The 20,689-nt window shown below is 48.7% G+C and overlaps 2 protein-coding genes across 6 annotated transcripts; both read left to right on the top strand.

Annotated features, from left to right (window-relative positions):
* The first annotated feature begins 631 nt into the window (after positions 1 to 631).
* Positions 632 to 9,329, top strand: smg5 (SMG5 nonsense mediated mRNA decay factor). The gene is made up of 22 exons (XM_053844139.1): positions 632 to 1,030; positions 1,360 to 1,458; positions 1,964 to 2,087; positions 2,837 to 2,993; positions 3,143 to 3,232; positions 3,394 to 3,483; positions 3,617 to 3,695; positions 3,755 to 3,880; positions 4,072 to 4,140; positions 4,213 to 4,439; positions 4,715 to 4,852; positions 5,000 to 5,866; positions 5,937 to 6,106; positions 6,177 to 6,252; positions 6,328 to 6,503; positions 6,653 to 6,811; positions 6,882 to 6,941; positions 7,061 to 7,220; positions 7,334 to 7,424; positions 7,486 to 7,560; positions 7,746 to 7,884; positions 8,352 to 9,329. Exons 1-22 carry the CDS (start codon positions 966 to 968, stop codon positions 8,433 to 8,435), a joined length of 3,321 nt encoding a protein of 1,106 aa, XP_053700114.1. The 5' UTR covers positions 632 to 965; the 3' UTR covers positions 8,436 to 9,329.
* A 567-nt stretch (positions 9,330 to 9,896) lies between these two features.
* Positions 9,897 to 20,199, top strand: paqr6 (progestin and adipoQ receptor family member VI). Of its 5 annotated transcripts, XM_053843623.1 has the most exons (10): positions 9,897 to 10,073; positions 11,005 to 11,024; positions 11,574 to 11,739; positions 15,514 to 15,788; positions 15,849 to 15,976; positions 16,037 to 16,242; positions 16,585 to 16,711; positions 17,172 to 17,268; positions 17,743 to 17,887; positions 18,414 to 20,199. In XM_053843623.1, the coding sequence occupies exons 3-10, from the start codon at positions 11,724 to 11,726 to the stop codon at positions 18,659 to 18,661; spliced, it is 1,242 nt and encodes a 413-aa protein (XP_053699598.1). In that variant the 5' UTR covers positions 9,897 to 10,073; positions 11,005 to 11,024; positions 11,574 to 11,723; the 3' UTR covers positions 18,662 to 20,199. The 5 variants fall into 5 exon arrangements, with proteins under 5 accessions (XP_053699598.1, XP_053699596.1, XP_053699595.1 ...); XM_053843621.1 differs by having other exon boundaries at positions 11,005 to 11,739; XM_053843620.1 differs by lacking the exons at positions 11,005 to 11,024; positions 11,574 to 11,739 and having other exon boundaries at positions 16,073 to 16,242.
* Positions 20,200 to 20,689: the final 490 nt, after the last annotated feature.

Here is a 20,689-nt window from a genome sequence, read left to right as displayed (position 1 = left end):
TGATCCTGACATGTGGATTCGTCTTCAGGAAGTTCGTTTTTCAGGCAATTGCTTTGGATTTGTGTGAAAAGTTCATTGTCAATCTCCCTTTACATTAAGAATGTCGAGCCAAATCTGGCCCACAGGACAGACTTTGGACATCAGGCATTTCATTCAGAAGCGTGACTGCTGCAAAACGTCCATGTTTTGACCAACTCAAGGGTATTCTTAAAAGCAAGAATAAATTATTTGGACACACAAATTGACTGACTGATGGACGGGTTTTTGATGTAGTTTCCTGTTGCCAGGTAGATGATTGTGTTTGGAGAATTAGCACAAGTTAGATGAAGATCGTACAATGGCACGGGAACATTTTGGAATCCCGAAATGTGAGCAGTAAGGCATTTGGTTCTTTCTTTGTGCGTCATTTGGCAACAGAGTAATTCAAAATAGCAATACGTTTTGATACATATTTTTATTTCAGTTGGTAGATCTCATTTTACCTCATTTACGTGCAAGCGAGTGTTGAAAGTGAGCGTCATCTGAGACATATAGCGTGAACTAGGATTATTATTGCTGTTCATAATAGAGAAACCAACAGTTTTTGGCCTGGTATGTTGTGAAACAGGTGGACAATCTCCCAATTTGGCAACACGCTCTGTAATCCCGCGCGTTTTGCTTAATCTCGCGATATTCCAGCGGTCACTGCCTGACAGGAATAATGGCCGCCCTCGTAGCCATGGCGGGTGCGGGGACCAACACAAGAGCGACCCCGAAGCCTTCCAGCTGACCGTACCGAGCGAAAGTACGCGGGCAGCCCTCCTCCCCGGTGTTACGGAGCGGATGGGTAGAGGGGGGGGCTCGCCAACCGACACACGCTGCGACTTGGAGGGAATAAGAGGGAGGCTAACACCGCCTTTGAAGACCAGGGCTAACTGGCTAACAACACGATTGTCACTGGCGGGGATCGAAACCGAGACGCTAACATGAGCGGACCGGGACAAGAGAGCGAGCCAGAGGCCAAAGTTCTTCACATAAAGCGTCTTTATAGGTAAGCTGAAGGTGTCGCTCTATTTCAGCCGAACGAGGTGATGATGACTGGGGGTGTTCGTGACCACATCAGCAACCTCTTCTCCCCTGCACACAAGCGTGACAGCACGTGTCCAGAATGTCACCGCTGTCGAGTCTTCGCACAGCCTTGTCATGAATAAGCCCTGTCTACCTCCGGAACTTGACAGTACTATGGCATATGACCGGTGTCTGTCATAAAGCTAGCGACAAGCGAAACTGAAGTTTCCAGTTGTACCTCGTTGTTACGGTTTGTGCCGTTGACTCTGTTGTGACTGACTTCTGAATATAATCGAATTGTCTGTCTCCCAGGGCTGTGGTGGAGTCTGTGCACAAGTTGGATGTCATCATCGCGAGTAAAGCGTCCTACAGAGAAGTGTTTAAACCAGAAAACATCAGCCTCCGCAACAAGTATGTCCAGTTGTGTGTGCGCGCGCGCGCTTTACCTGTCGCAGTTCTGATAGTAACTGACCAGTCAAGTGAAAATAAACATATTAACCAGAAGCGCCAGTCACCACCTGAAACAGAACACGTTATGCAGGATTATGAGAGTTGCTGTGAAATCTCTCAAAGTATTTTTCCATGACGGTCCCTGTTTTCTTTCCTTCAACAGTACAAATGTTCAAATAGGGCATGAAATAGGGCCAGAGGAAGTAGAGTTTTATTTTGAAAATCGGCCAGATCATCTTGATCTGCGCCAACCTCCCTTTCCCGTTTGACAGCTTAAAACACACTGTTCTTATAAGTTGTTGAAGACCTTTTCTTTGACTTAACATGTCCAACGTTTAGTTTGTACATCACCTGTTCCACAGGCAAAACCACATTGTTTTGATATTTTTTCTTTTGTTGTGAAGTGTTTGCGCTCACCTGCACCCTGGCTCATTGGGAAACACTGAGTGCGTTTGTGTTTTCACAGACTGAGGGAGCTTTGTGTGAAACTCATGTTCCTCCACCCTGTCGACTATGGCCGGAAGGCTGAGGAGCTTCTCTGGAGGAAGGTCTACTACGAGGTCATCCAGGTCATCAAGACCAACAAGAAGGTAAAGGCTAAGTGATGCTTAGAGTAATGTGAAATGTGCCTGAGCAAGTTTATTCTGTAATGTGTGCAGCTGATGTATGTACTGACCTGCCTCACTTTGACACCAGTATATGACACTCATTTCTGATCTGCAGCACGTCCTTTAAAACCACCACCTTCCCCTTCCTCTTTGTCTTTGGCAATTGAACACATGCTTATATGACACGTTCGTCAGTCACCTTTTATTGGGATGCACTGTAAAAGAGGACTGTTATATTTTGTTCCTTCATAGCAACTGACCTGCAATAAATGCAATGAATAATCATGTTTTTTGTCATTGTAATGGGCAAAAACCTTCATCAGATGTGGCCTTTGCACTGATCTGATCTTCTGCACTGCCTGAATAGATTTTCTCCTAAATTGAAGAAGAGCAGTTAAATATTTTTGTGCTAAATTGGGCAAATAGTTGTTGCACATCTGTCAGTTATTTGATGTACCACTCTCTTTCTGAATGAGGAAATGAACATAAGGAGGGGTGAGTCTTTTGACTGGAGGAGAAACTCCTTGCCTTGTTCTCAAGTTTCCCTACACCTCCATATGAGACTCAGAGCAGGGCTGCTGTTTCTTTATACAGAAGTGAGCCAGTTGGGTTCTGGCGAGTCTGCTCTGGAGCTATTAGATAATGGTGGAGTCGCATAGTTCTGCTCCACCTCAGGCTGATTCATGCTCAAGTGAGATGGTACTTAACTGTTCTCGTCTTCTCCTCTGCAGCACATCCACAGCCGCAGTGCTCTGGAATGTGCCTACAGGACTCACCTGATCGCTGGTGTGGGTTTCTACCAGCATCTGCTGCTCTACATCCAGTCCCACTACCAGCTGGAGCTTCAGGACTGCATCGACTGGACCCATGTCACCGACCCACTAATAGGTCAGCCACTCCAGCTCCTATGTGGAGAGATGTTGCCGTCAGTTGTCGCTCAGATGTGACAGTTGGATTCGAAAAGCTAATTGCATTTAAAAGTTGATTAAGTTGAGCAGCATTTTATTGTATTATTGAAAAGATTTGTGCCTCGACAGGCCGAAAGAAGCCGGTTTCCGCCAGCCCAAAGGAGATGGAGTGGGCTCAGATGGCCTGCCATCGCTGCCTCGTCTACCTCGGAGATCTCGGTAATGATCCGTTATCTCGCGTCCCATGTGGTGTCGAGCCGCCTGTGAGGGTCCACTGAAGCTGTCTGTTGTGTCCTATTATCACTCGGGACTTTCTGTCAGTTGAGAACTTTCTCACCGACCAAAGCGCGATCTTTCAGTGTGGCTCCTTTCATCCGCAGCTCGCTATCAGAACGAACTGGCAGGGGTGGAGACGGAGCAGCTGGCTGAGAGGTTCTACCACCAGGCGCTGTCTGTCATGCCGCACGTTGGTGAGTCAGCAGTCATGCTGCCAGTCAGTGGAGGTTTTGGTAACACGTTGAAAAAAGCATGTCTGTTTTTAATTCTCATGTAATAATAAACAAGGTGTCAGAGCCACATATAACTGTTCTCAACTGATCACAGGAATGCCTTTCAATCAACTGGGCACCTTGGCAGGAAGCAAGTTCTACAACGTGGAAGCCACCTACTACTACCTTCGCTGGTGAGACCATTCCTTCTCTGGGTTCCTGATGATTCGGTATTAACTCTAACTGTGTCCAGCATCCAATCAGAAACCCCCTTCGACGGGGCCTATGGCAACTTGAAGCGCCTTTTTGACAAAGCGGCCAAGATGTACCATCAAGTGAAGAAGCAGGAAATGAAGAAGCTGTCGCCCTCACGACAGAGGTGGGCTGAGAATTGTTGAGAATCCAACTCTTCACATCTGTCCATCTGTTCAGTCTGAACGAACGTCCTCAATTATTTTCTTCAGTACGGCTTTAAAAATGTCTTTCTGATTCTGATCCGTCATGAGCTACTGAGTTAGACCTCTCGGTCGATTTATATTTACTGTTTCTTTCATTTTCATTTTGCTGCAGATCTAAAGACATCAAACGTCTGCTGGTGAGTTTCATGTACCTGCAGAGTCTTCTGCAGCCCAAGAGCAGGTGAGTTCTCTTCTCAATTCCCTCAATGTCTCTAAAGCAGGTGGACAATGAACCTCCTCTTTGTTCGTTCAGTCTGATGGAGACGGAACTGACGTCGCTCTGCCAGTCGGTGCTCGAGGACTTCAACCTGGTGCTGTTCTACCTACCGCCGCCCATTCCCGGTGCTCACCACTCGCCCAGCGAGGAAGAGGAGGAGCAGCAACAGCACGCAGACAACTCCTGCCCCGTGCTGCCAGACACGCTGGTCTTCAAGATGGTGGTGACATGTCTGATGGTGGTGCACAGTCTGAAGAGAGGAGGTGGGTTACGCCATGTCTGTCATTTGTCACATGAGTGCTGAGAAGAGAGAAGGAAAACGGCAGTGAAAAGTGAACCTAGACTTAACCTTTGTAAAACAGTGTTTTTAGACCAACGGGTTTGAGAGGAGGTGAATTAAGTGGCAGTTGTGAAGAGAAAACTTGATTTTACACCAGTGCAATTGACAAACGCTGTAATGCATAGTCGTAGTTCTGAAATATGTTTTCATGAGATAGAAGTTTTTTTTTTCTATGTGATTTGTTTGGTTTGCCCTCAGGTTCAAAGCAGTACAGCGCCTCTATCGCTTTCACTCTGGCGCTTTTCTCCCACCTGGTGAACCACGTAAACATCCGCCTGCAGGCCGAGCTCGAAGAAACGGAAGTCCAGGTGCCACCTCTGAACGCTGACACGGCAGGTGAGGGGACTGTCTGTTGTGTTTGTATTGCTCAATCACGCACAGAGAACTTGGAGCGAAAATAGAGGTCACACTGAAGTCAAAGCTCAATGTTGCTGAGTGAAACTGGACTCTGTCATCTAAACCCGCTGCATCGCATACTTCCAGATGACCCAGAGTTGAGAGACTTGTCTGCTGCGGCGATGGAGGGATTGGATTTTAAGCCTCTTCAGAATGGCTCTATCGAGCAGGAGGATGAGGATGAAGGAGAGAAAGAAGGAGCTGCTGTGAAGAAACAGAGCAGCTCTGAAGACCAGCTCAAGTTAGAAGAAGAGAAGCAAAAGCAGAAGAAGAAGTACTCGCGTCTCTCTCGGCTGCGCAGACGCAGATGTGGTCGCAAGGATGTTGGAGGAGAGGAAGAGAGCGACCTGAGTGAAGGATTTGAAAGTGAAGAGGACGAGGAGGACGAGGCAGAGGCCAGGGGTCGCACTGTTTCTGCATCCAGTGCTTCTCATGAGATGCTGTCCAAACCTCCGCTGCGGAAAGTGAAGACGAGCACGCTGGGCGACAGCTGCGGAAGCGGCTCTGAGGAAGAGGAGGAGGAGGAGGAAGAGGAAGAAGGAGGGACGGCATTTGACGTAGAGACAGATTCGGACATGAACAGCCAGGAGTCTCGCTCGGACCTGGAGGACATTGACGACGAGTCCAGAGATCACCAGGAGCAGGAGAATGAAAAGCAACCCAGGCATAAGGCAGGCGACGGGTTTGCCGACACCCCTGCAACCACCAACGGGCCTCTGCTGTCCAGCGATTCCAGCATCAGCAGCAACCTGCAGGCCATGTCCTCCCAGCTGTTCCAGTCCAAACGCTGCTTCCGCTTGGCTCCCACCTTCAGCATGCCGCTGAGGCCTCCGACCTCCAGCGGTTCTACTGCTCCTGAAACCTCTGCGCCCACGCCCCAAGAGACCTCCTACTCCCCTGGGCAGGCGCTCACCGAGGGGAACGTTGCCACGGCCAATGGAACCAACACCGATGGTACTGCACTGCCTTCATTCTTCTTCTGTTTTGAAGTTCTGCTCAAGTTGAATTAATTTCCTCCCTGCAGATCTGGACTCTGACTCAGAGGGGAGTCAGCACAGCACCCCCTCGGTGCACAGCGAGAAGACTCTCCTGGAGAAGCTGGAGATCCTAACCAATCAAGGGCTGATCCAAGTGGTCAAGGTCTTCATCGACTGGCTGCGTGCCAACACGGACATCATTCTGATGTGTGCTCAGGTCAGAGGACGCCTTCTTCTCATCAAAGTCTCTTTCTGCCACTGGATCTTTAACCCATGTTTTTGTGTAGAGTTCTCAGAGTCTGTGGAACCGACTGTCTGTTCTGCTCAACCTGCTGCCTGACGGCAGCAAGATGCTGGAGGCCGGTGAGTCCCTGGACCTGAAACATCAAACGCCAGTGACCTTCATTATTGATGTGTGTGTGTGTGTGTGTGTGGCAGAGATCGGTCTGACTCCTCAGCTGAAGGAAATGCTGAACCAGTGTGAAGACCCGGGTCTGAGCCAGAGCCTGCTGCTGCCTGAAGACGTGGCTCTGCGACACCTGCCGGCTCTGAGCGTCGCTCACCGGCGCCTGGACTTTGCTCGCCGCAGCCCTTCGCTCAGCTTGCTGCAAGAGGTGGGAAAGCAGAGTGACCTACTCAAGCTCTCTGTCTGAGTGTCGCTCCGTGCACGCGCACAACAGTACTTCTGACGCAGAGATGGTTCTGTTTGAGTGGTGTCCAGGCAGGTTGGTTTGTAACTGTCTCGCGCTTTGTCTGCTGCCAGTGTGTCGTGCGAGTGTGCTGCATCCGCAGCTTTGGCCACTTCCTCACCAGCCTGCAGGGGAACGTGCTGCACTTCAACCCAGAGGCCGGAATCTTCACCAGCATCACCCAGACAGAGCAGGAGAACCTGGGGCAGCAGGCCAAGGCACAGTTCAAGATGGTGAGTAACTGTTGTGGAGCTGAGGCTCTCAAATGAGGAGGTTTCACTTTCTTCATGTTCTTCCTTCCAGGCAGAGGAGGAGGCGCGGCGGAACCGGCTGATGAGAGATATGGCCCAGCTCCGATTGCAGGTCTGATGTCTCCTGATCTCACGGAGCAAGCTGGTGCTTGAAGACGGGCAGATTCCTGAGTGTTATCTGGCCTCGCAGTGCTGTCCGAGGTCCTCTAACATCACTTTGTCAACATGCAGTTGGAGGTTTCACTGCTCGAGGGCAGCCTGCAGCAGCCTAAAGCCCAGTCCTCCATGTCTCCGTACCTGGTGCCAGACACGTCTGCTCTCTGTCAGCACCTGAATCTGCTCCGGCAGTTGGCCGGCAGCGGCTGCTTCATCATCATCATCCCTCGCACTGGTCAGTCTCTTCCTTTTTGGTTTTGCCTGGGTTGCTGACAGTAACTGCAGAAGTGCAGTCTGGAGGTTTGACATGTTCTCCTCTCAGCTGATGATCCTTCACTTGTCTTACAGTGATCGACGGACTGGACAGGCTGAAGAAGGAGAACCAGGGCGCCAGAGATGGCATCCGCTTTCTAGAGTCTGAGTTTCGTAAAGGAAACAGGTGTGTAACCTTGAAACCCAGTTGTGAGTCTGTAGCGTTTCAATTGTCGAATCGTCCGCAGGTATATTCGCTGCCAGAAGGAGTCGGGGCGCAGTTTCGAAAGAGATAAACTCAAACGTCAGGACATCGAAGCCTGGTGGGTCCTGGTGGGGTGGTGCCATGATGGATGGTGTTTCATGACCTGTTGGGACAACAACCAAACGCTGTAGCTATTCAATGTCAAATACATGGAGTGTTGAAAGGACAGCACAGCACCCCCCAGTGTTACAGGTTCTGCTGTCGTTCGTCACCCTTAGCTTCATTCAACCTCTATGTCTGCAGGCATCTTTTCAAGATGGTGGACAGCTGCCGTCAGCTGACCGTCTCCCAGAGCAACGGGGATGAAGACACGGCCGGCATGGTGACCATCCTGACCGGCCACCAGGTGCAGGAACTGTGTGATCAGTCGGCGGCAATGAAGGTCAGTTTCATCAGCAACTCTCGCCTTCCGTTTTCGGTTTATCTGCTTATTTATTGTTAACTCATGGATATTAAACTGAATGCATTGTTATTGCGGTCGAACATGGCTGTAGATTTTCTTTTTTTGTTCTTTTGTTTTGGTACAGATGCTTATTTTTGTCTTAAGACTGACCTTTTAGCTGTTCTCGACCTCTTTTATCGTCTTTTTTATCTCATTGTGGAGGTTCTCTTCAAATTTCAACGTTTTTCAGAAGGAAATGTTTCAGTTTCTTGATGGTTTCACTTCAGAATTACCTTTGTAGTTCACAATGTAACCGTTAGAGGGCGCCATTTCCCAACTGTGTGTTTTTGCACTGTGATGTAGGTGTATGTACCACATATCTTGGAGACACCAAATGAGTTCAGCGTTCTCCAGATCACATGACCTATGCTCTCTGTCCAACACTTGTCTTCTGCTGCCCCCTGCAGGCGGCCGTGAAGGCGGCGAGCTCGGCCGGCATGGAGCTGAAGAACATTGTGGAGTTCTACCACCAGTGGAAGGAGATGGGCTGAGAGGTGAAAGTGAGGCAGCTGCTGTTGCTGCCAACAGCTGATCGACCACGACACTCGCACCCTCTCTCTCCCACTCTTTTGCTCTGTGTGTATCTGCGTCTGCCAAGGCAAAACAAACATCTGGACGGAATGATGCTCAGAAGAGTCAAAAGCAGAGAGAGCTGGATGAGAAAATAACGGTGGAGGAAATAAAAAAAAAAATCAAACCGGGCGGATCAAAGAGCGACCCCTAGAGGTCGGGGTGAGGAGACGCAGAGGGGCTTACCGAGACACAGCTCTTGAGTGTCCTGGCTCACATCCTAACCAGGAAAACACTGTAAATGTTAGCAACCGAGTACTTACATGTGGAGGAAGAGCGCACGCAGACATTTAAACTCATCCAGACGAACCCATTTAGGTATTTAGAGCCGTGGTTTGGATCTCCGCTCCCGTCTTCTCCCTTTAGTTTAACTCCGTGTACGAGCGTGAAGGTCATTGGGCCGGAGGAGGGCTGAGGGTCCGTGGCGCTGGATCTGCCGCTGTTGAGACGGAGCTCTCTTTCCTCCGCGTCCTGTTTCTGTTTCTTTGTTGCGGTGTACTTCTGTGACCAGTGACTTGCATATTATGCTATCTTTCTACCAGGTAATGAAGCGCCCTGATTTCGTTTTAATTTGGATTTTAATTTACTACCCGAATGTTCAATCAAGATGAATGACTTGCCGGAGAATGTTTGAGGGATGTGGCTGTTGTTTGGCGCCCCCTGGAGTCTCAGTATTGCGGGTGAAGTGGAACGTGCTCGGACCCTGAAACCCCTGAACCCGTCTGCATCGCCATCATGACCTTCCCGTCGTAGCACGGGAGAAAAGCAGTGTGTGATCAAACATCCAACGATTAAATAAAGCTCATTTAAGATGCTGTTCTTTCCTCTTGTGCTTCTTCCAAGTGGTTCTGACTGGAGCAGGAGCTTCGTTTGAACGGCCTCATGGACCCAGTTGTTGGTTGGCTGAAGGGCCAGGTCACATTCCTGTGTCCTTACCGCTGAGCTTGTTCTGTCGCAGCACCGAGCTCAGATTGACACATGTTGTTCAGACCAGGTGAGATCAAGCTAGTTTTTCAGACCTGTCTGTGTAGAAGAGCGCGACTGCTGTGGCCTCCTTGGGTTTCCATCCTAACACCAGAGCACAAAGTTGCCCAGTTAAAGCGTCTGACTGTCAACATGGGAGCCAGTCTGATGCCTGAACGCGCAGCTTCGCCTGAATCTCCTTGCTTGGAGTCTTTGTTGGATCCAGAATAGTAAACCTCATGACTGGCTGTCCTCTAACTGGGTCTGCCGCCCCACTTCCTCAGTCCATTGTGCCACTGTGTACCAGGCCCAGTGCCCACCACTCACCCGCCTCGAAAGTGACCAATCCCCCTGGCAGCGGAGCCAAGCACAAGCTGCTGATGTCCCAATTTCGCTCCTGCTTGGGTAAGAGGCTGGAGAGACCTCGCCGACCCCAACACTCATGAGCCAGGACGACACCGAGGACAGATCTGGCCCGGCGTTAGGACCTGACGCAGCCAGTGGATGCCTCAGTTGTGGAGTGGAACATCTAGAAATGTCGTCTCAGGGATCTGTGCTCGCTGTGGGGAAGTGCCTCGCCTGCCTGGAGTTCATGTGTAAGTAGCTTTTCCTCCAGTCCTCACACAACAGAAGAAACTCTCGTCACTCGTAACCACAGGAAACCTGCTGAGAGAGCGTGAAGCCTGAGCTAACGGCGACGTAGAAAACCCTCCGGCCTGGAGTTGATTGAACATTCTGAAGTCGTGCTGTGACTGTTTGACATAAGCAAGCGCTAAAGGTCGTCGTGTACGAGACATTTACCTAGAGTCAGCAGGATGAAGTCAGGTGTTAACTGAAGAGTTTGCTCACAGCTGAGCTGGAAGGATGTTGTCATTCGGCTGTGACCAGGGGAGGAAGTGGTAGTTATTAAGTAATGTGTAGATATATATATATATATAGAGAGAGTGGTGCAGCTGTCACCTGTGAGTTTTCTTTCTCACCTTATCAGTAATTTTTAAATATATTTCATATATATCGCCCCCCCCCTTCAAGCTGGCAGTTATAGTTATAACTTTTTTAGGGCCAATAAATCTTTTTCTTTTTCAAATTTCAGCTTTCACTGCAGCAAGACTCTCTGTTTCCTTCCGTCCTGCACTGCACAGATGCACAGGACTTATTCAATGAGTTGCTGTAAATATTTTTTCAGCACAGCAAAGTTCAGCCTGAGTTTACTGCTTTGTTTGCTTGTTGGAATCAGACATTTAAATTCAACTAATGGCATTTATGAACTGGAGGAGGAAATATGAGCGTCATCTCCATCTGACAAGTTTTGGTCCGAGCGATGCTCCAGCTCTGGCCACTGCTGCACCTCCTCCAAATATTGAAATGATCGATTCTGTCAGCATTATATTTCTTTAACTGCTGTCCCTTTCCCTGGTCATGCTTCTTCCCACACAGGATTTTTTTTAAATGGTTTTTACAGTTAAACTGCAAATACTTGACTTGTCATGAGTTTTTTTCTGATTTTTTTTTTTTTTTTACTTTCAGCTATTTACAGCGACAATCAGGTTTTCTTTGCTGTCTGCTTCAGAAATGTGTAGAATTGAGAAAGAAACGCAGAAAAGCTAACGTGACAGATTTTTTTCATATGTACATGACAAATATTTACATTGCAAACTATATTGACTCAAGAGAATTTGGTGTTATGACTCATTTCTGGCTCTTTGGTTAGAAGACTGAGATCCGACTTTCTTTTCTTTAAAAACAAAACAAAACATTCAGCTGTGGTGAGGCTGAGAACCTTAAGTGTTAACTGACAATTTGCCTTTTGTTTCATTAATATTTTTCATTATTTCTTTTATTTATTTTCTTTTTGAGTGTTTGAGTCATATTTAGTAGTTCTTGAAATCATCTTTAATCTTTATCAGTTTGTTGAATTAACGATTTAACGTCTTTCAGGGCAGTTTCCTCCATTTATTTTGCTTAATAAGAACAACATTTATAGACATATTTCGGCCTCGAACAGACCCCTGTGTAACATTATTGGCTGTGACGTCATGGGTGGGCGTCCACCCATGGGCTCGTGTTGTTGTTGCTGCTCGGGAACACGTGAGCAGCGGTGGCGCCTCCTACTGGCGGGAGAAGCGGAGAAAACACAACAACCAGAGAGCAGAAGCAGCAGCAGGAGCGCGCGCGCGAGGTTCGGACCCAGAACCTGGTACCGACGAGCCTGAGCAGACCGCGCGGGAGGATCCTGTCGCCTCCCGATGCCCGACAGTCGCGGTGAGTGGAGAACTTCGTGTGTTGGTATGGAAGTTGTCCGCGCCTCAAGTGTTTTCCCACCGCGGAATTCCGTGACACTGGGAGACAAAAGGGAGTGGAATCGAGGGAAGAACGAGGTTGCAGCGTTCTGGGAATTGGTTTCATGTGACCGGCGTGTTGTCCGCTGTGGAGACGCTGAAAGATGTTTTCCCGCTCTCGCCTCCACCGTTTGGACCTTCGTGGAGCTCAGATGGAGAAGAAGTTGCGGCTGGTCGTAACGTATCGACGTCGCCCCAGGTCGGTTGATTGACCGCACGTGTGAGCAGAAGCGAAAACCCGAGTTTGATTGACGCGTGAAAATTTGGCTTCTATGAAAAACAAACAATCAAATCATTTAAATTAATTCCTTAGTTTCTTTCGTCACAAATTGAAAACAAAAGTGATATTTAATTGACTTCCGTATCATATTTGTTTTATTTTCTGTCCTTCCTATTAAGTGAGTTAAAAATGCACCAAAATAATTGGTGAAACAGTTCTATTTGAAATGACAATCCTTTCGTTCTCATAAAACTACTGTGTATTATACTATTAATCACGAAAGTAATATTACCATTGTTGTTTTATTCATTTAAAACTAATCAGTTTTCAATCAATATTTCTTGTAGTTTCTTGTATGTATTTTTCTTCAGCCCCACATACATGTAGATTTTCAGAATTTTGCATACATTCAAAGATTTTTTTTCCTCAAAAATAAATCTTAAAAAAAAGAACAAAATGAATTATGCCCAGCAAACTATATATTGTGCACCGCGCATGTATATAGTGTCGCGAGCCGCCCATAACATTATGACCACCTGACTTGTGCCGAAGCTTTGTGTCATGAACTTGAACGTGCAGCTCAGCGAAGGCTCCGCCTCCGAGACACATCACCCTCTGTGGGGCAGGAGAAAACCCATGTTAGGAGCGAGGAGTGAGCAACGCCACCCGCCGATATTTACGCAGGCCACTGCATCAGAGCTTTCTCATGGTGGAAGCTGCATTTCCTGTTTCGGCCTCCAGCCTTGGCTGAGTTGCGTGAACACGTGGAGACATTTACCGACACTTGTCATGAAGCAACCAGTTCTTCTGCGCCGCGTCCGCGCCCAGGCAGCGGGAACAGGGAAGTGGCGACAAAGCAAGGCTTGTGACACGTCCTGACTAGACCAGGGGTGTCAAGCTGACGCGACCTCACCGCGTCCCAGTCACCAGATGAGTCGGGTTCTGTGCCGTAAAAACCAGTGAGGGCTGACCTCTGACCTCCCGGTGCATATAAATATTTTTGATATGTTTCATGACTTATTCTGGTCTTTATTACTTTATATTCAATGAAGTTCCTCACAGAAGCGGAGTTATGCTGCGGGTCTCTCCTGACGCTGCGGCGGCTGCACTGGTGTTTCCTCTCCCTTTCCTGTCTCCCCTCCTCCATCTTGCGCTTATGTTCCGTGGAAAAGTCACTGTGGAGGAACAGGAGTGTCGGGACTGGGGTAGACTCCGTGTTTTGACACGTTGTGGTGAAGTTGTCGTGACTGTGGCCTCCCGTCAGTTTGGCACGTCGGAGGACCATGATGCATTGTGAGGAGGGCCCTGGTGTGTTGTGTAACCCGTGTTTTCCTGAGAAACTGGATCTTCCTTGTCCTCTCCTCAGTAGAGTTGAGTCCTGCTGCACGTGCTCAGACCTCTCAGGCCCTGACATGTTGACGTGCATGTCAACAGACGAATCGGCTGCCAATACTCAGCTCCGACGGGCGTTGGACGTGTTTGTCCAGTCATTACGGAGAGGTGTGTCAATGTGCTTGCAATTTACACCTGCTGACACAAGCCGCTCGCCGCATGCACCGGGACAGGTGTCAGTATAAGTACTGATACAGGCCTCAGTGCTGAATACATGCCTTTGTCTATGTACTACTACTACTTGGGCAGTACAAATACTTCATCAGCGTGTCTCAAAACACGTGCATGTCAGTGTACTAAAACCTTGACATGTTTAAGTACAAATACCTTAGTACAAATACATTTTACTTTTTTCTCTAGTACTCGGACAGACAGTACAAATACTAGGACTTGTTTTGGTGACAAAAAACTTCGATGTGTCTCAGCCGGAATACTTGAACAGGTCTCAGTACAAATACTTGCACACGTCTGAGAACAAATTCTTGGACTGGTCTCAGAGCAAACACTGCATGAGAGCAGTACAGAGACTTCAGAGACCAGTGTGCGTGCGTGCGTGCGTGCGTGCGTGCGTGCATGCGTGGACTGTAATGAGGATCGATGTGAATCCTGTCCCAGATGACTCGGCTCTCCGGGCTGGACCAGGTGGACCGTGTTCCCTGGGGAGATGTGAAAGCTCCCTTCACTGGGATCAGAAATGTCTGAGAAACATTTGCCTTGCAGCTGGTGGCGCGTCGTTGGGGTGTGACCTGTGTACCTACCGTCAGATTACCATAATCTAAGATGAGTGTTTGCTCAGAGGAAGGTGCTGAGTCATCGCTCCCGTCCGACCAGACCTGCACTAACCAGAGTCTCATCCGTCCGTCACAGGACTCTAGTTCGTGCTTGTGCCCCTCGGTAGAGATGCACTGAAGATTGTTGTGTGTCATTGCCATTCCACACGGTGTGTAACCCCCCTTTAGCCCCTCTCTCGCACACACTTTCAAGGCCGTGTCGCTACAAAGATGACTTTGTCAACTGGCAGCTGGGGCCTCTCACCGTCGCCCCCCGCAGGTCGTGGCTCTAACCACACCATGCTGATCTGAGGCCACGACTCGCTGGTCACAAATGAAGCTTGAGTCATGACGGGTTGCTTTATTCAGGTCCCAGTTTTTCCTCCAGTCGTTCGTGTCTCCAGATTCTCTGCTTCAGTTGCCACGTAGCTTCTTAGCACGACCCTGCTGAATGCTGGTCTCAAGGCTGAGCGAGGTGTGGCATTTCCTCAAGTCCTGGAGAGAATTTTTGCCTTCGATTAGATTAGACATGTCACAGCAGCCAATGACAACAAAGACACATATCAAAGACAGGGAAGATAATAAACATCACAGATGTCCACAAGGCATCAGCCAAAAAAAGTACACAACAACACAAGACAAATACCCGTAATATATCAACAAATATCATGGCAAACTAAATAAAATATAAGTAAATAGATAGTGCTGAGTTATAGAAATAATGAATTGTATAAATCGATGAATAATACATGGACAAATAATGGGACAGTCCTGGGTTTCGGCAGAGTCAGAAGCTGGCGAGTCTGACCAGCGTCTCCTTGTTATCTGCTCTGCCGTTCCCGGAATTCCCGGCACGTAAACACACAGCGGTGCAGGAGAGCGGCAGCAGGACTTGACCTCTGACTCTGCTGCGTTAAGAAAAGGCGCTTCTGTGGCATAGCGGCTCTCGGCGTCGTGTTCGCCGCCTCCTCGGCGCGACAATGCTGGTCGTTCTTCAGATGGACGACGCTCGCGGCGACAATGGAGGATTGTTGCCTCAGCGATGATGACATCATCGCCCGGGTCACACAAACACCATTCATAAACCTTCAAAAGGACCCGTCCACTGCTGTGTCACCTCCACCTGGTGGTGCAGTCTGGTATGGTGTCGCAGAGTTCTGAGGAGTGACGGAGAGACGGGGCTCATGTCGACTTCCTTTGGTAGCTCTGACTGTGGGTTGCTGATGTCATATCTCATTTCCCTCTTATTTCCTCTTGGATATCTGTGCGCGAGCAGTGGAACGTTCCGCCGGGCTCACTTCTGTTCCCCCCGCAGTGTTCCCGGTGTGGCGGGGGATCGGGGCCACTGGTGGGGTGGCAGCAGCGTGGAGCCAGGGATGGGGCCGCTGCCTGAGATGGGAACCCGCCGCAGCGGCCCGGGACGGAGCCCAGATCCCGGTGTCCGAGTACCCGGTGTGGTTGCTGCTCTGCAGGGGGGGCCACGCCCGGATCCGGGAGGTGTGTCAGAGAGGGAGGGGGGCCATGAGGCTGCCCAGCCACCTGCTGAGCATCAAGCCCCCTCAGCTGCTGGACGTGGACCAGGTGCCTGAGGTGAGCGGTTGCAGCGCTACGTCCCCCCTCCACCCTCTCACGCCCGCTTCTCCTCCCCAGGTGTTTTGGGAGGACGGCATCATCTCTGGATACCGACACCCTCAGAGCTCGGCGCTGGACTGCCTCCTCAGCAGCTTCCACATGACCAACGAGACCGTCAACATCTGGACCCACTTCCTGCCGACATGGTGGGTGAAAGCAAAGGTTTGCAAGGGCAAGAAGTGAGCCTGAGCCTCCTCTCCGTCCAGGTACTTTGTGTGGCACTTGAGCGCCCTCTCCTGCAGCCTCAGCTTCCTGAGCGACAGCTACACCTGGCCACTGCTGGTCTACATGCTGCTCATCTGCATCTACCCCTTCACCTCCAGCCTGGCTCACACCTTCAGCACCATGTCGCCCGAGTCCAGACACATCTGCTACTTCTTCGACTACGGAGCGCTGAGCCTCTACAGTCTGGGTGAGTTGCGATGACGTCATCGTGTGCCTCACTTATCACTCCAAAAGGCTTGTAATAAGTTTGTCGGTGTCAAAACACAAATGGTGCTCGTTGACTTTGGCGACCTCTGGTGGTCACTTTTGAGTCTTCGCTTTTTGTTCCATTGTACGCAAGAGTTGTTTTTATCATTTTATCATTTTATTACGGCTTCCAACGTACGAGAAACATTTTATTTATTAATATCAAATATTTTTAAATTCAGAATGGTTAGCGTTTGCGCAGCCTAGTCAGATATTCCCTGTCTGTCTCTGGGCTCTGTTCTCTTCTCTCGCCGGTAAAAGCTCCGCCTCTGTGCCTGGTCAGGTTGTGCCATCAGCTACTGCTACTACGTCATGCCGGACTGTTGGGTGAACACGTGGCTCCACCAGCACTTCGTCCTCATCGCCGTGGGAAACTCTCTCCTCTGCACCAGCCTGTCCTGCTACTCCAGGTGACCCTCTTTATGACCAGCAAATGGACCTGAAGGACCATCAAACCTGAGCGCCAGTCTGGTGCCTCGGATAGTTTGGTGTTATTTTGTGGGTCCAGAGTCCTGCTGGCATCTGAACCTGGTGCCACATTCAGATTAGAGAGGAATCAGATTAAAAGTCTTGACTGATTACATAAGACTCAGAGTTGGTCAGCGCTGGAAGAGGGAGTGAGAAGAGGAGAGGTCAGAGGTCAGAGGTGCTGATCGCTGACTAGCGTCTGACGGAGCGTGTGTGAGGTCCTGCTGCTCCTCCACTCCATGGTGAGTCCGTCTGGACTCTGCCTTCTTGTACTGAAGATGGCTGTCAGGAAGTTCTGGGACTGCTTGTGTGAAACCTGCTGACTCGGCTGGACAGGAGAGCCATGCGAACACTGGTCGGCTGTTGTCGAACAAGTGTCTGAGTCTCTCCGTGTGTCTGCAGGTTCCTGGAGGTCCAGTTTCCCAAGCGAAGTAAAGTGGTCCGCACGGCGGCGTTTGTGATCCCGTTCATCTTCGACACGGCGCCGCTCTTCTACAGGGTATGTCTCCGCCGCTCCCCCCACCCTCTGACCTGTCCCGACAGTGACCTCTAGTGTTCTGTCACTCTCACTGGCTCTGAAGTACCATCGTCTCCACCCTGCCTGCACTCTCTTCTTCACCGCCTTCACCTACGCCGGTGTTTTGGTTGACACTGATATGTGGACGATAGAAACAAGATGAGCTCGGCACAAAAGCTCTTTGTCCTTTTAGCTGCTTGTGCCTTACGTCAGAGCGACCTGCTGAACAGGTTTCAGCTCAGAACGCGAGACTTGGCCCAATTTTCCCGACTCAAAGTGTCGTTGCTGATCTGGTTAATCCAAGATAATTTTCTTACATAACCTCTGTGGCACTAGGTGTTGGAGCCTGCAGTTCTGTCGACACAGCAGAACCAGGAAGTGGCTAATGCCTTTGTTTTTCCTCGCCTCCGTCCAAGTGTCGCTAACTGACCGTCTGGTCGTCACGTGCGTGTGTAGATCCTCTTGTGTTGTGGAGGGAACTGCGGCTCCGGCGAAGCCTTGTCCAACCACTGCTACCACCTGCTCTTCGCCTTCCTCACCTGCTTCCTCTTCACCTCCCACCTGCCTGAGAGACTGGCACCTGGGCGCTTCGACTACTTTGGTAGGTTCTCTGCGTCACGCACCAGAAAGACTTCAATATGTGGTGTATTATCAATCCACAAAACACTTCAAGCTACAATTTTTAAAAAAGTATTTGTCATATAACTATGAACGTAAATCAATTATGGGGAGTTATTTCTTACTTGCTTGAGACCAAAAGCAGTATTCAGTAATAAATAGAAAAATCTAAATAAATAAATAAATTAAATCATTTAATAAAAAAAACAAGTATAGTAATATTATCTGTGCTGTTCTTTGGGGAACTGTTGTTTTGTTTGTTTTTTAATAAAAAAAATACGATTTGCTCACAGTATTTGTGGGTCACATTTGAAAATGATTCACAGGTAAATACGTTGTTCATCTCATCATCAGCCTGCTTCCTATAAGCACAATCATATTCTAATAGGTGGGAAAACAGTGAGACGGAGTGAAAAATGTGGAATTATTCCAGGAGAATAGTTAAAATAGTTTAAAAAAAACCGAGTTCCAGGAGTTCTGACCAGCAGGGGGCGCCCTCTCCCCCACAGGTCACAGCCACCAGCTGTTCCACATCAGCGCCGTGGTCGGCACCCACTTCCAGATGCAGGGCGTGATCGCCGACATGAGCTCGCGGCGGTCGTGGCTCCTCGCTCACGGCGTCGCGCCCTCTCTGCTCGGCACTGTTGGCGCCGTGACGGTCAGTCTGCTCCTCAACCTCGGGATCATCGGCATCTTCAGCGCGCCGCTGCTGTGGAAGTCCTGCTGCTCCTCCGCCTCAGACAGCAAGGAGCAGTGAGACCCGCCGCTCTGACTGGCGGCACCGGAGCGCTCTGTGGTTTCCCTCCAGAGGACACATGAGGGCGCGAGCGACTCGGACCTCAGTTTGAAATGATGGTTTCCATGGTGACCACCGCGTGGCCTCTCGCCCCCTGCTGGCATAAAGCAGTGACCATGTCCTCAGACGAAGAGCCTCAGTGTCGTGCCTGGCTTTGTTTCACGGTGAACTCACCTCCCGAACAGCTTGCCATGTTTACAACCTTCTAACTCGTCTGGAGCACTTTTAACCCTCGCTGGTCCGACACACCTCTTGTTCAAATGTTGACCAACACTGTGGTACTTTTTTTGAAATAGATATTTTTATTTTGTTACAATTCATAGAAGATGCTGTTTAAAAAGTTAAAATTTGTGTTCCGAGATTTATATTGTTCTTTGACCTCAATGCAAGGCCGAAACTCAAACTAAACACATTCCATCTTCTTTTCATTACCTAAGATGCAATAACAGATTTCGTTTTGATAATATGTAAGATAAAGTATATATTTGGTTTATATCAAAGTAAATAAAAACATATCGATTTGGTAATTGAAATATTGGAAAAAAAAACTTTTTTGTATAAATTTTTCAGTTACATACTTGTATTATTAAAAGAAAGAAAACAACAGAAAATAATCTGAATATTACTGCAAATATTTTAACATCATTTAACTTATCCAAAGTGAAACCTAATAAATGTATAGTTTATTTATCCTTTCAAATGATCTGTTAAGTTAGTGATTGGCTGCTTTTCTAAGATAACGTTTAATGCCTTTTCCCAAAAAACTCCTTTTCTAATAAAAACACATTCTAATGTAGGAAATTCACCGTTTATTCATGACAGAGTTTGGAATATTGTCTCCACAACATGTTTTTGTGTTCATTTTTCTGTCAGAGGTTTTGTCACACACTTGAACTGTAAAGCTTCTGGTGACACTTGTTTCTCAAACTGTTGAGGTTCCGCAGCACAATGACTGGGTTTATATGAGCTGCAGCTGATGGTCGGCTTTCACGTGGTCTCGGGTTCAATTCCCACCTCATTCCTCTGCACTGTAGTTTACATGTTAACCAATTCCTTTTGATTCCAAGTGACGGCTGAGTGCAAACAGTGAAGCGGTCATGTGACCTATCCGTGTCCAAGAGACGAGACACAGCCAGCGAGAAAGCAACCTGTAGGTGACGTGTGGATGAGTAAGCGTAGCTTCACAGGGTGTCGGACGTAGGTAGGTCTTTCCCAGGTCGGCTCTTCACTCGCCTTTCGATGCCGACAAGAGTGTAGCACTAAGGTTCTTGTCTTCCTCTCCCTCCACTCCATCATTCCGTCAGCGCCCCATTCTTGTCTTTACTGTTCAGAACCTGGAGTTTGTCTGAGAAGTTTGTGGCAGAGAGAAAAGTGCAGGAGTCATGTGGAAGGAAAAAGTAGCTGGTGCCTTTTTATGGTTTTATACTTTTGTATCCTCTGTCTTAAAGTACTTGTATTTGTGTGTCACTCGCTGCTTTATTTGTGTAATAAATGTTTCTAAGTGCATTTCTTCTTCTGAGTGCCAGAATTTGTGAATTCGGACTCTGGTTTCTGCCTGCAGTTCATCGATAGCACCAGCAGATGGCGCGATGAGAGCGATAGACGTCCTCCGCTATCTGAGGGGCAGAGACTGTGTCCTGATCCACACTGACCACTGTGGAGATGCTGGCCGGTCAGTTTCACATCTCTCCGACCCCAATAGACCGACACCACTGAGCACCACTTCAGGTCCATCTCACAACAGACGTTATTCAGCAAACGCCTGTTTATGTGAGATATAAACAGACGGTTTATCAATAACTTCCTGTTTCCTGTTAATGGTCGTAATATTTTGGCTTGTCGTTGTCATTCATCATCCAAAATGGCGGTGATGATGTGGTCAAATCTGAATTTGGGGAACATCATTTTTGAAGCTGCTGTTAAAGTGATGTCCTGTATTTGTAGCATTTCAAAATAAGAGTCTGAATAGAAGATGCGCTGAGGAGCCAT

The sequence above is a fragment of the Synchiropus splendidus genome, chromosome 15 (genome assembly GCF_027744825.2).
Source record: "Synchiropus splendidus isolate RoL2022-P1 chromosome 15, RoL_Sspl_1.0, whole genome shotgun sequence".
Classification (NCBI taxonomy): Eukaryota; Metazoa; Chordata; class Actinopteri; order Syngnathiformes; family Callionymidae; genus Synchiropus; species Synchiropus splendidus.
This window is presented reverse-complemented; position numbering and strand designations above follow the sequence as displayed.

Excerpts from the sequence above, each read along its gene's own strand:
- smg5 (XM_053844139.1), top strand. The coding sequence starts at position 966 with ATGAGCGGACCGGGACAAGAGAGCGAGCCAGAGGCCAAAGTTCTTCAC. Across the intron at positions 4,141-4,212 it reads CTTCTGCAGCCCAAGAGCAG|TCTGATGGAGACGGAACTGA; the intron begins GTGAGTTCTCTT and ends TTGTTCGTTCAG. Across the intron at positions 7,885-8,351 it reads ATCAGTCGGCGGCAATGAAG|GCGGCCGTGAAGGCGGCGAG; the intron begins GTCAGTTTCATC and ends TGCCCCCTGCAG.
- paqr6 (XM_053843619.1), top strand. The coding sequence starts at position 9,920 with ATGAGCCAGGACGACACCGAGGACAGATCTGGCCCGGCGTTAGGACCT. Across the intron at positions 16,712-17,171 it reads AGCCTGTCCTGCTACTCCAG|GTTCCTGGAGGTCCAGTTTC; the intron begins GTGACCCTCTTT and ends GTGTGTCTGCAG. Across the intron at positions 17,269-17,742 it reads CGGCGCCGCTCTTCTACAGG|ATCCTCTTGTGTTGTGGAGG; the intron begins GTATGTCTCCGC and ends GTGCGTGTGTAG.